Below are 13,038 nucleotides of genomic sequence, written 5' to 3'. Positions count from 1 at the left end.
ACGCGGGTATACGGGCAGGCCATCGCGATCGGAGCGACGATCGCGGTCATGGCGGTCCTGAACGCGCAGGAGAAGCGCGGCGGCCTGCCGTACGGCCAGACGGAGGCCAAGCCAAAGCATTCGGAGCTGACTCGCCTGTACGACGGCACGATGCGCCGAGCGAGCGGCAGCAGCAGCTTGCCGCAGGGCTTGCACGACCGGCAGGCGTGGGCGGCGGATAACGTCGACAACTACGGCCTGAAGATGGAGCAGGCGCAAGCAAAGCGTGATTTCGGCTCCCGTTCTCTGTCTGACGGACTTGGCTGACTCGCTGCAGGTGATCGTGCCGCTGCTGTACATGCCCGCCTTCCCGTTGACCTTCATACTCCTCCGCTCGCGCGTCAGACCCGAGACGCTCAACAAGGTGCGAGAGATGCACACGATCAGAGCACAACCGAGGCGATCCGCAGTAGCGGGATGCATTCACCCCGAGACGCCCCCCAAAGGTGCTGGCCTCCATGATCGCTATCGCCGCCTCGCACGCCGCGTGGATCCAATTCGGTGCGGCTCTCCTTCTCGGCTAGTCCTCAGCTAGTCCTCGGTGCAGCTCGCCTTCGTTGCACCCTTTGGCGCGTCTCGGAACGCGTCCTCTGAAGGCGTCCACGACACCAACGGGGCTCCGGCTCCTCCCGTTAGGCGACTCGTCGATGACTGGCGCTTGAGGATCCCGACCTCCACATCCCGCGCTCCGATCCTCCGTGATGACTTTGCCTTCGCGAGGAGTGGACTCGCGCGTCGCCGCGCCGCCTCTTTGCCGCCGAAACGTACACCATGGCTGCTCTCCTGCCACCTTGTGCCAGTACTCTCGAGGTGGCCGGCGCGGGGGCCACACACATGCGACACAACGACGTTGCGAGCCGCGAGCCCCGCGGTAGCCGGTGGCGCTAAACGCTGATGCGCCCGACTCCCGCCCGGGCGCTCGCGGTGGCCGCGTGTGTGCCAGGCCGGGGTGATGTACACTCGTATGCTGGCTCTCTTTTTCTTCTCTACCGACATACATGGAAATCTCTGCGCTACATCGGAAGATCCTTGGACTGTAGATCGTAGATGCCTTTCAGAGATCTCTTAAGTGGCAAATCTCCTGCCAAGAGCAGCAGTAGATTGAAGAACTGGTGGAGGCAAATATTCTCCGGAGTAGATGCTCGAGAGGAGTCTGAGATCTCGAGTTGGTGCGTGCAGTCGCTTGAGATCTTGCGACAGAGGTGGAGATTCTGACTTCGCGCCAAAGGCGCCTAGAGATCGTGTGGGCCGACTGGAGATAGCAAAATGGCGCGAAAAGAGTGTGGAGATCCTTTTGCTATGTGAATGAATCCATAGCGCATCTCCTTGAAGGTTTGAGCCCCCCTCCTCCCCCGGGCCCCCGAATCGAGATTGGGCGGACTTTCACGTGCAAGCGTTGTGCACAGTGGAACCCGCTCAGGCTATCCACCTCAGTCACCAAGATGGTGCCGCCTGCGTGCATGGCTCTGGAGCGGGAGCGTGGGATCGAGCGTGGCCCATGTGAGGAGCTCTTCGCCAGCGCTTGTCCGTGCTCGCGCCACGGCTGCTGGAGGGCAACGGCCTGCACCCAGTCGGTTTGGAGTGAAAAATCAAGCGGCGGCGACAAAGGGACCCTGCCAGGCACAGTCTCGGCACCAGCTACATCAGCGGCCATTGTGACGGGCCTCTTCAAGAACGAATCCTTTCCTTTACACGTGGAAGCCAGAGCAGAAGACGGCAACCACAGCGAGCGCCATCGAGAGAGCGACTCCAAGAGCGGCCTGGCGAGTAGAGGCACATATAAACTCGGGACACGAAGACAAGCAGGAGCGGTTACTATTGGGGTTGCTGCGGTCTCTGCGTGCGGTCAAGACGACACTGCCCGTGCATACCATGATCTTTGACGGCACCCTCCAGAAGCCAAGCCTGCTGCGCCTTCGCCGGCTCGGGACACGCGGGCTGCCGATTGCACCTGACGCCTTTCGGCCTCCGCCTTGGGCCATGATCAAACGGCGCGGGACTTTTGCCAAATTGGCTGACGCTCACGAGGTCGCGGCTTGGCTCGACAATGACTGCAGGGCCGTGCGGAATATCGACAGCCTCGCGCTCGCGCCCACGCCCGCATTCGCCTTTGCGTCGCAGGACTTTGGGCTCAACTCGGGCGTCATGGTGATTCGACCGAGCCTCAACGATTCCGCACAAGTCCTCCAGCTCCTTGCGCAGCCGGCACCGCCCAAGCAGTGGCGCTGGACCAAAGGCTTTGATTGGCCGGTGTATCGTGCCCGGCGCGCGAGGGAGGCGGTGGCGCTACGGACCAGGAGCTGTGGACGGCCTTGTTCAATGCCAAAGCCATGGCTGATGGCAGCGCGGTGTACGAGCTGCCAACGGGTTTCAATTTCCGCTGGTTTTGGCAGATGTCGCACGCGGAGCGCTGCAAAGTCTCGATCAGTGCACTTGTGGTGTTCGGGGCAATTGCATGAGGCTAACTTCACGCAGATGCTCGCGGACTCGTGCAGCCTGCGCGTACACGACGACGCGTTCATTAGTTAGCAATAGCCACACAGCTGAGCACAGAGGTGATCTGGCAGCAGCTGGTGGGCGTCCTCCCCGAGACGCAGTCGTCGTCACCGACACACACCGGCGTCACACTGCCGGCGTCTGAATGAAAAAGCGGGTCGGGTGCAGAGCTGTTGACATATGTCTGTGACTAAGCATTTCTCGCTGGAATCCTCGATCCTTATTGCGGATGCAAGTAATAAACAGGGGTCGATGGGAGACAAGCCACAATACCTCCCACTCGCAATCGGGTGCTTACGTATCTGTCGCGAACATCCAATGCCATTATGCAGATCTCCTCACAGATCGTACCCGCCCGCGGCTGTACACATGACCAGATGCACGGTCGGCTGCCCTCGCCCCTCTGCCTCCCGAGTGAGTGCAGCGAGCTCAGGAGAGAGGGGGCGTGGGGCCAGAGGACGGCTCGGCGCCGTCGAGCTGGAGGGCGGAGAGGGGGGGGAAGACCGGGCCCGCACATCACACGCGGCCCAGGAAGTCGTCCCCCCAATCCTGCGCCACGCCGTCGCAGTCCATCGCCCCGCCCTCCCCGAAGGTGGCCTCGGCGGTGGGGCCCATGCCGGGCGGGCAGACGCCCGGCGGGTGCGGGAAGGCGCGGTGCGGGTACTGGTAGTGGAGCGGCGTGGTGGTGCCGCCGCCCCCGCCGCCGCCATTGTGCTGCGGCGTCCCGCCGTACTGCGGCGGGCCCTGGCCCATGTGGAGCGAGGCCTGGGTGGCGGGTCGCTTGCGGGACAGGTCCTCGGTGCCTCCGGTGCCTGGAGGGAGAGGTGAGGGTGCGATTGGCTAGGTGGATACAGTGAGTGGCTGCAGCACGGCCGAATGCAGCCGAGTGCGCGTCTTCTCGAGTTGGAACCGAGGGACCTGCACATCTAGAGGCTTGCGCGCCGTACCCGCCGCTGCGCGCAAAGGCGGAGAGCTCTGCGGCGGTGACGCCGGTCGAGCGGCAGTGGAAGGCCATCGCCGAGGCGAGGACGACGAGGGTTCGCTCCCACTCCTCCTCAGGGCATGAGTGAGAGTGGGAGCTGAGCGAGCTGCTGACCTCCTGCCGAACCTCCATCGCCAGCCGATGCCCGCGGCTGCCCGCGAGGTTCGCGCCCGACGCGTCCCCCCACCAGCCGACCGACGTAGGGCCGTATGTCCTCCCCGAGGCGCGGTGCCTGACGGCGGAAAGAGCAGCGGGTGAGCAGCTGGGGCGAGGGCGGTGAGTCTGGGAGTCGCCCGTGCGCCACGGCTGCAGCAAATGCTCGGTCGTGTGGTCCGAGATGAGCCCGTCGGGTGCGAAGGCGGCGTACGATGCGCCAGCCTCGCCGCAAGGCAGGACGGTCGCAAGGCCTCCGTACTGGATCGCCGGCGGGCGCTGGTTGTCGGCCAGCTGGGACGCCGGGGCCGGGGCGGCCCACGGCGGCGGCGGCGCGGCGGGCGCGGGGGCGCCGACCGCCTTTGCGGCGCACTCGCTCGCGCAATGCAGCCGGCAGTAGGTGCGGCGCAGCACGCCGAGCTCTTGCGCGCTCATCAGCGTGTAGGTGGAGGGGAGGGCGTCGCAATGCGGCAGCGAGAGAGCGGCCGAGAGGCGGACGGGGCAGTCGGCGAGGCCGCACGGTCCGCTGCCGTGGTGCGACTTGACGGCGATCACGTACTCGGGCAAGTAGGTGGCGACCAGGTCGTTGATGAGCCTCGCCGGCGGCGGTATGCCGTCTGCGGCGTCGTGCTCGTGCTGGACGGCCGTGACGGAGACCTGGAGAGGACGTGCGACTCAGGGACAACTCGCGGAGGTCGCTCTCTGCAGGAGAGGCGGAGAGCCTGCTCCGGCTCGAGCTGCGCCTTGAGGGCCGCCTCCTGGTACGCCTCGAGGCGGAGGGGCCGGTCCTCGGTCGCGGTCAGCACCGCCATCATCCTCTCGAACGGCTCGTCGGCGGCGAGGTCCGCCTAGCAGGGGGGGGGGTTCGGCGGAGGGTCAGAGAGAGAAGGCTCCACCGCCTTCTCGAGGAGTCGCCGGGTGTGCGCCGGGTTTGCGGCGCGGGAGGAGTCGTAGAGCAGGCCGATGCATGCGTCGAAGCGGAGGGCGAGGAAGAGCGGGTGCTTGCACTTGTTGCGGATGTTGACCGCAGAGAGGTAGTTGCGCAGCCCATCGATGGAGTTGTCGATCGGCTGCCGCACGAGGCCCTTGTCCACCTACGAGAGGAAGGGGGTCGCCGCGGTGTGGGAAGGAGCGTGGCTTGGGCAGTGCCCAGCAAGTGCGTGCGAAGTGTCTGCGAACCTTCTCCAGCACGCGGTCGAGCTTGTCCGGCGCAAACGGCAAGTGCGCCGCGACGCCGCCGCCGCCGCCGCCGCCGCCGCCGCCGGCTCCGCCGCCGCCGCCGCTGCCTCCCCCGCCCCCCGCCCGGCTGGCACCGCCGCCCGCCGCCTTGCTGCCCGCGCGCTCCTTCGGGTTCCTCTTCCTCGCGTCCACCCGGATCGGCGGCGAGATGAGCGCCGCCGCGATGCACATGGCCGCACTCAGCCGCTGCGGGTCCGTCTGCGGAGGAGCTTGGACCATCACCACGGCCGCCTGTCCACACGCTGGCCGTGAAGTGGACGCTGCCACCTGTCGGTCACCGGCGCCATCGCCCAGGCGCGACCGCGTCGGGCGTGCTTGGCAGCGGCATGCCCGCGGCGCCAGCAGCGAGCGTCATCGCAGCCTTCGCAGCCGCCGGCGACGCGGCGCGCGCCCTCACGTCGGTCACCGCGGCGGTCGCCTCTACGCGCGGGACGAGCAGCGACGCCATCAGGTGCATGTGCCGCCCCTTGAGGTTGTACGAGGTCGTCTTGAACGAGAGCGAGGTGAAGGAGGCTGACCCCGACACGAGCGGCCGAAGCGTGCCTCCCTCGAGCCCGCACGAGGTGGCCGCTTCGCAGGCGACGTCGACGGTGACGGCGGAGAGGAGGACGGCGGCGCGCTCGGGCAGCGGCCCGCCGTCTTCGCGCCACACCTGCAGGCAGGCTCCGAGAAGGGCTCGGGGCACGGGTCGCCGGGGCCTCAGCCTCCATGTCGCCGCCGCGCCTCGACGGCGATGCGCGGCAGCGTGCAGTTCTTGTGCCACGCCCACGAGGGAGGGTCTCCCTCCTGAGAGAGAGGGGAGAGGGGCGCCGGTGAGGCTCCGCCGGACGCTGCTGCGCGTCTCGACGCGGCGGCGGCGGTTGCGCGGCGGTGGCTTGCGCGGTGGAGGCAGAGACTCGTGTGTGTGAGCGATGAGGGTCAGGCGCAGCAGAAGGCGCCAGCAGAGCGCCGCGCATCCGCTGACTGCTGCGCGTCTCGACGCGGCGGCAGTTCGCGCAGCGCACGACAGCTGGTAAAGGGTGACTCGCGCGCGGGCTGCGCCCACCTGCAGCGGCGGCCGCTCCATCTTGACGCGGAGCTGGCAGGTCGAGGCCGAGCGTGAGCGGCCAGAGTGCGACCACGGAACGGCCGCGTCAGCCTCCGACCCCGTGCCAGACAGCAGCGAGTAGTTGGTCACGTCCCACTCGAAGCTCTTTGGCGGTCCGGGGAGGCTCGCGCTCTGCGGGAGGGAAGCAGGAGGATCAGGTGAGCCGTCAGCACCGGGCTGCCCGTCCCGAAAGGAATATGTTCCCTCCACCGCGCGCACCTGCTGCTCGATGTAACGCGATATTTGCTCCTCGATGGAGCTCTCGGGCGTGATCGCGACCGCCTGCATCATGAGAGTAGACCTGCAGCTCGGTTTGAAGCTGCGCCTTCGGAGTAGCTGCACCTGAGCGCGCGGCGTGCGGGACGTCAAGTGGGCGCTCCACAATCGAAGGCGCTCCGTCTTAACGTGGGGGGTGCTTAGATTGGCTGTTGTTTGATGGCCAAATTGGCCCACTGCCCAGGATGGGTGAGACTGGTTGTGGTGTCACCTGGCCCGGCAAAGAGGCTGCTCCAGCCGTACCCACGTAGGCGGAAAACCAGGTTCGTTGTGAAGAGCTGGGGCGCGCCACCCAAGAGCCTAGGTAGGTGCGGATCGGCAAGAGCGCAATCGATCTTTTTGCCCTCTATCACCTTGGGTTGTAAGAACTTGAAACACACCACGCAGGGGCACAGCAAGCACGGATAGCCGTTGAGGAGAAAGGGCGTAAGGTGTATGCGCAGCCACGGCCGTGCCGCGGTGGAGGCGCTGCTGGACGAGAGAGGGAGAGGCGCGAGGCATGTGCATGTGAGCTAGCTGATCTGATCTCATGAATCTGATCTCGTCTTGACCTCCTCTCCCCTGCCTCCCCTTGAGGACGAAGGTCATCACCTGTCGATCGGGGCAGTGGTTGTTAGGCCGGAGAAGGGGGGGAGAGGGGCAGAGAGCGGGAGAAAAAAGCTCATCTCGCGCATGTAGGGCTCGAGGTGGTGAGGGAGGGCGCATGCAGGGAGAGGTAGGGGGGAGGAGGGGAGGAGAGGGGGGGGGAGTAGGTCGGAACCCTACTGCACTGCCTGGAGGTCAGCCCCACGAGGGGGTCAGCCCTGCAGTCTCGCAAGTAGTGAGGCGACAGGAGAGGGGAGGAGGGAGGAGGGTCAAGGCGCAGGAGGGGCGGCGGATCACCCCCCATCGCGCCCACACCTATGCCCGAAGGCGGTCGGCGTGGGGTGGAGAATGATCCCTGCTGGACGAGAGAGAAACCGCGGGAATTGACGTCCAAGCCAACCTCCCCAACACAAGGCCCGACGTGCCGGGGCCGCTCGACTCCTCCCTGGGCCAGCTTTCGATGCCCAAACAAAGGCGCTCCCCCGCCTCGCGTGAGCTCTCGCCGGCGAGAGATAGCCGCCGGCAGGACCGGGACCGGACTCGCAGCCGCGGCCGGCGCCGCCACAGCCGCAGCCGCAGCCACAGCCGCAGCCACAGCTGCAGTCGGCGCCGCGGCCGCAGCCGGCGCCGCAGCCGCAGCCGGCGCCGCAGCCGCAGCCGGCGCCGCAGCCGCAGCCGCAGCCGCAGCCGCGCATCCAGGCGCCGCCATCGCTCACGTAGCCAGAGCCGCTGCCGCCGCCACCGCCACCGCTCGACTGGCCGCAGCAGAAGCCAATCCCGCAGACGATCCCACAGCCGCAGCAGGGAGCGGTCCCGGCGGCCGGAGACCCGCGACCGCGACCGCGACCGCCACCACCGCGACCGCGGCCGGGGCCGCGGCCGGGGCCGTGACCGCAGCCGCAGAGATGACCGTCACGAGCGGCCAGAGCAGCTCTCCTCCACTCGCCCGCTGCAGGGGCAGCCGTGCGCGTCGCCGCCGCCCACCGGCCTCCGAGCGGCGGCGCCACGGGCTTCGAGCCCCTCATGCGAGATTGTGGGCGAAAATCTTGCTCCGCAGGTGCTGCTCAACCAGACCGACGGCGCCGTTGTGTACAGCTTCAAGAGCAAGTGCCGCAAGCTGATCCGACCGGAGCGAATCTTTCGCATACCGTTGGGCGAGCTCAACAGCCGGCGCGATCTCTCAGACGTGATCAGCCAGCACCCGGCTGTGGCCTTCGTCGCTGGCTGCGAGCAGCTCCCGCACCGCGTGTGCATCGACACGTGCCTAGGACTTGTCATCGGCCTGCGCCAGGAGGACGACAAGCATGAGTGCGTGATGGACGACATTGTGAGGGAGCTGGGCGAGGCGGGGGACACGTGGTGCGTGGGGCCCTGTGCGCTGTGCTCCCCACCATCTCGCCAACCCTCAGCTCGTGTGTCCACAGGTACGCCATCTTTCTTCTCGAGTCTCGGGGGAGGCTCATCCTGGCCGACGCAGTCGTGTCGGCGCCGGACGACGAGACGATGCGGTCGCTCACCGCCGCCTTGGAGCTTACGCTGACGACGGCTGTCGACCCGCGCGGGGCCATACAAGCCGGACACCTGACGCACGTCCGCAAGCAGCAGGCCAAGCTGAAGCCGGCGCGCATGCGGGCAACTGTCTTTGAGGAAGCCCTTTGCGAGGTGCTTGCGACGGTGGCGGAGAATGCGGCTGGCGAGGCCACCCAGCCGCCCCATCCAAAGACAGTCTCGGCGCACCCCTTTGAGGCTTGGCGTTTCGATGACGAGACCAGCCGGTACGTCTACCCTCGCGTCCTCCCCGGCGCGCGCCCTTGCGGCATCTACTCTACGTAGGACACGCCACGACATGTCCCTGCCATTTGTCTTAGGCATCCACAAGGGCGACGCCGCGCAGAAGGCTTTGGAGGCCCTCGACGACATGAGGGATCTCGCCCCCGGAGCCATCCCCTCGCGAAAGGAGTTCGCGCCAAAGTTTAGCGGCGGGAAGAACTTGCCCCTGACCATCTTGGTCGACCACTCCGACGGAGGCCAGAGGCCGGGCGGGAAGGGCGGCAGCGGCGGCGGGGTCGGGAGTGGCGCGGGTGGCAGCGGCGCGGGCGGCAGCGGAGGGGTCGGTGTGGGCGGCGGCGGCGGCGGCGGCGGAGGCGGCGGCGGCGGCGGCGGCGAGGGCGGCGGCGGCGAGGACGTCAGGCGGGATCGGAAGCGCGAGGATCGGCGGCGGCAGCGACAGGGAGCATTCCAGGTCGTCTTGTTCGGACTGAACACGGCGGGAAAGCAGCTGGATGGCTGCGAACGCGTCAAAGTTCTGAAGGAGGTGGCCGCTTTGATCCTCGCCTTCCAACACGAGCGGCGAGGCGTGGTGCATTGAGGCTGTGCGTAGTGCCCTGAGCGCTGTTGCGCCTGCAGTAGCAGCGTAGTAGCAGCGCAGGGGCCTGTGCAAATAGTTTGAACCTACCCAGAGGGCCTCTGCCACTGCGCTGGCCCAAAATGCTATGGAGTCGTTGTTTACCCAATTTCATCCTTATTTTCTTACATTTGCACATGTTGTAAACAAATACTCCATTACCCCCATGTGCCATGACTGTGTGCCGCACGCGTGTATGTGTGTCCTCGGGCATCGCCACAGTCGGCTCCGGCGCCTCCCTAAACGCCGCCGCCTGCAGGCCCTCCGCCTCCGCCGCCGCCGCCGCCGCCGGGGCTCCCCCCTCGCGCGACTCCTGTCTGTCTGTGACCTTCTCCCGCCGGCCGCCGCCGCCCGGCGCGAGGACAAGGCCGGAGCCGCCCGCCTCTTCCGAGCAGGCCTAGTCGGCGTTCGTCCCGTCGACCTCCATCTCGACAGCCTCTGCGTCGACCCACTCTGCGCCGTCCGCCGAGCCGTCCTCGGACCCGTCGCCGTCGCTTACGACGGCGGCGACGACGGACAACGCCTCGTCGCCATCCACCGCATCTTCCAGAAGGCCCGAGCTCTGCGGAGAGCCGCCCTCGTAGGTCCGCCAGCCAGAGCCGGGCTCGTACAAGGTCACGCCTCTGGCGGTGCGACTGGCGAGCCGCTGCACTGCCTCGCGCAGCTCGTGCTCTTCGAGGTCCTCCTCGTCGCCTACTCGCAAAAGGCGAGTGTGTGGAGAGACGCCGTTTGGAGAGTCAGATCCAGGAGATTCTCCGTCGCCGTCGTCGTGCTCGATGCGCCATAGCGCGGGCTCGTCCTCCGCCTGACGGTTAGCACGGTCTCGTGTGTCGCTTCCGCCCACGAGCAAGTAGGCCGTATCTCGGCGAATCTCGGCGAATCTCGGCCGATCTTACCTCGGGCAAATAGAGCCGAACCGCCGCGTGGACGTCGCCGTGGCCCTCGAGCCGCCGCAGCAGCCGCCGGCCGACATACGGGCCCACGCTCAGCCACTCCTCGCGGCTACTCCCGCCGCCCTCCAACTCGGCAGAGCCCGGTACGCCGCGAGAAGATGCTGTGAGGCCACCAGGCGCCAGCGAGGCGTCGCGCGGGCGCTTGGTGCCCTTGCTCCGCGACGATCTCACCACCGGCGAGGCGCGCAGGGCGGGGGTTGGCGCCGGCGCCTTGCGAGGAAGCGGCGGCTGCTGAGGCAGCAGCTGAGGCGGCTGCTGCTGAGGCGGTGGCTGCTGAGGCAGCAGCAGCTGCTGAGGCGGCTGCGGCCGAAGCGGCGGCTGGTGCGGCTGCCCCTGCTGCAGCTGCAGGCTTGCCACGACATTTTCTGCCACTGCGCTGTGGTGGTGGTGGTGCTGCTGCTGCTGCTGCTGGGGCGCAGCCTCCTCGCGCGGCCTCAGCGGCCGCTCGGTCCGAGCAAGCTGCTCCTGGTCCCGCTCCGGGCGCCCACCGCCCGTCTGGTCGACGATGAGCTGGATGAGCGTCGCCTGGGAGAGAGAGGGGGGGAGGTGGAGGGGGGGGGAGGGGGAGGGGGAAGCATCGGGAGAGAGGGCTCTGGCTGGAGGAGAGCGAGGAGCGTCGCCTTGACGTCGTGTGCGTCGTCCGCCTGGCGCCAGCAGATCTCGGCTCACCTCGGGGTCATCTCGGGTGATCTCGGGGTGATCTCTTGTGATCTCATGGCGATCTCGCGTCATCTCGCGTCATCTCGGGGCGGCGGCGTCGAGGCGGCACGAGCGGCGCGGCGCCGCCTGCTCGGAGGGCTGCGCCTGCTCGATCGCGTCTTGCGCCCGCGCAAGCACGGGCCCGCCTCCCGCCGACACAGCGACGACGCGCTGGCCCGCCAAGGCTTCGGTCTTCTTCGGCAGCAGCTGGCTCTGCGTGTCGCCGTGGCCCAACCTGCCGTAGCCTCCATTGCTCCAGCTCCAGACAGCTCCGTCGGCCGTGCGGGCGATGCTGTGGCAGGATCCAGCCGACGCAGCGACGACGCGCTGGTCAGCCAAGGCGAGGCGTTCGCCTGCGAGACGCTCGGCGGCGAAGCGCTCCAACCCCTCCCCGGCCGGATCTGGGCCAAGGGTGTCGGCCAAGTGCTTGACTCGGTCTGTGTCGACCCCAGCCTGCTTGCCGCGCAACGCCTCCAGTGTCGCCTTGAGCGCCGCCGCCTCCTCCTCCCTCTGCGCCGCCGCCGCGTTGTGGGCGCGCAGCGCCTCCAGTAGGTGCAGCCGGCAGTAGGTGCGGCGCAGCACGCCGAGCTCTTGCGCGCTCATCAGCGTGTAGGTGGAGGGGAGGGCGTCGCAATGCGGCAGCGAGAGAGCGGCCGAGAGGCGGACGGGGCAGTCGGCGAGGCCGCACGGGCCGCTGCCGTGGTGCGACTTGACGGCGATCACGTACTCGGGCAAGTAGGTGGCGACCAGGTCGTTGATGAGCTTCGCCGGCGGCGGTATGCCGTCTGCGGCGTCGTGCTCGTGCCGGACGGCCGTGACGGAGACCTGGAGAGGACGTGCGACTCAGGGACAACTCGCGGAGGTCGCTCTCTGCAGGAGAGGCGGAGAGCCTGCTCCGGCTCGAGCTGCGCCTTGAGGGCCGCCTCCTGGTACGCCTCGAGGCGGAGGGGCCGGTCCTCGGTCGCGGTCAGCACCGCCATCATCCTCTCGAACGGCTCGTCGGCGGCGAGGTCCGCCTAGCAGGGGGGGGTTCGGCGGAGGGTCAGAGAGAGAAGGCTCCACCGCCTTCTCGAGGAGTCGCCGGGTGTGCGCCGGGTTTGCGGCGCGGGAGGAGTCGTAGAGCAGGCCGATGCATGCGTCGAAGCGGAGGGCGAGGAAGAGCGGGTGCTTGCACTTGTTGCGGAGGTTGGCCGCAGAGAGGTAGTTGCGCAACCCATCGATGGAGTTGTCGATCGGCTGCCGCACGAGGCCCTTGTCCACCTACGAGAGGAAGGGGGTCGCCGCGGTGTGGGAAGGAGCGTGGCTTGGGCAGTGCCCAGCAAGTGCGTGCGAAGTGTCTGCGAACCTTCTCCATCACGCGGTCGAGCTTGTCCGGCGCAAACGGCAAGTGCGCCGCGACGCCGCCGCCGCCGCCGCCGCCGCCGCCGCCGGCTCCGCCGCCGCCGCCGCTGCCTCCCCCGCCCCCCGCCCGGCTGGCACCGCCGCCCGCCGCCTTGCTGCCCGCGCGCTCCTTCGGGTTCCTCTTCCTCGCGTCCACCCGGATCGGCGGCGAGATGAGCGCCGCCGCGATGCACATGGCCGCACTCAGCCGCTGCGGGTCCGTCTGCGGAGGAGCTTGGACCATCACCACGGCCGCCTGTCCACAACGCTGCGGCCGTGAAGTGGACGCTGCCACCTGTCGGTCACAGGCGCCATCGCCCAGGCGCGACCGCGTCGGGCGTGCTTGGCAGCGGCATGCCCGCGGCGCCAGCAGCGATGTTCATCGCAGCCTTCGCAGCCGCCGGCGACGCGACGCCCGCCCTCACGTCGGTCACCGCGGCGGTCGCCTCTACGCGCGGGACGAGCAGCGACGCCATCAGGTGCATGTGCCGCCCCTTGAGGTTGTACGAGGTCGTCTTGAAGGTGAGCGAGGTGAAGGAGGCCGAACCCGACACGAGCGGCCGAAGCGTGCCTCCCTCGAGCCCGCACGAGGTGGCCGCTTCGCAGGCGACGTCGACGGTGACGGCGGAGAGGAGGACGGCGGCGCGCTCGGGCAGCGGCCCGCCGTCTTCGCGCCACACCTGCAGGCAGGCTCCGAGAAGGGCTCGGGGCACGGGTCGCCGGGGCCTCAGCCTCCATGTCGCCG

At 68.1% G+C, this 13,038-nt stretch overlaps 2 protein-coding genes across 2 annotated transcripts; one reads left to right on the top strand and one right to left on the bottom strand.

The window, feature by feature from the left end:
• Positions 1-48: 48 nt before the first annotated feature.
• On the top strand, positions 49-701 carry EMIHUDRAFT_249470 (hypothetical protein; the record flags this gene model as incomplete). The annotated part of the gene is made up of 2 exons (XM_005759978.1): positions 49-280; positions 676-701. The coding sequence occupies 2 exons, from the start codon at positions 49-51 to the stop codon at positions 699-701; spliced, it is 258 nt and encodes an 85-aa protein (XP_005760035.1).
• A 2,350-nt stretch (positions 702-3,051) lies between these two features.
• Positions 3,052-7,566, bottom strand: EMIHUDRAFT_121083 (hypothetical protein; the record flags this gene model as incomplete). The annotated part of the gene is made up of 9 exons (XM_005759977.1): positions 3,052-3,347; positions 3,454-4,327; positions 4,357-4,518; positions 4,567-4,764; positions 4,850-5,140; positions 5,211-5,561; positions 5,955-6,128; positions 6,216-6,278; positions 7,393-7,566. 9 exons carry the CDS (start codon positions 7,564-7,566, stop codon positions 3,052-3,054), a joined length of 2,583 nt encoding a protein of 860 aa, XP_005760034.1.
• Between the last annotated feature and the right edge of the window lie 5,472 nt (positions 7,567-13,038).

The sequence above is a fragment of the Emiliania huxleyi genome (genome assembly GCF_000372725.1).
Source record: "Emiliania huxleyi CCMP1516 unplaced genomic scaffold EMIHUscaffold_784, whole genome shotgun sequence".
In the NCBI taxonomy this organism is placed as follows: Eukaryota; Haptophyta; order Isochrysidales; family Noelaerhabdaceae; genus Emiliania; species Emiliania huxleyi.
The sequence above is the reverse complement of the archived record's forward strand: the minus strand, read 5'-3'. Positions and strand labels throughout refer to the sequence as shown.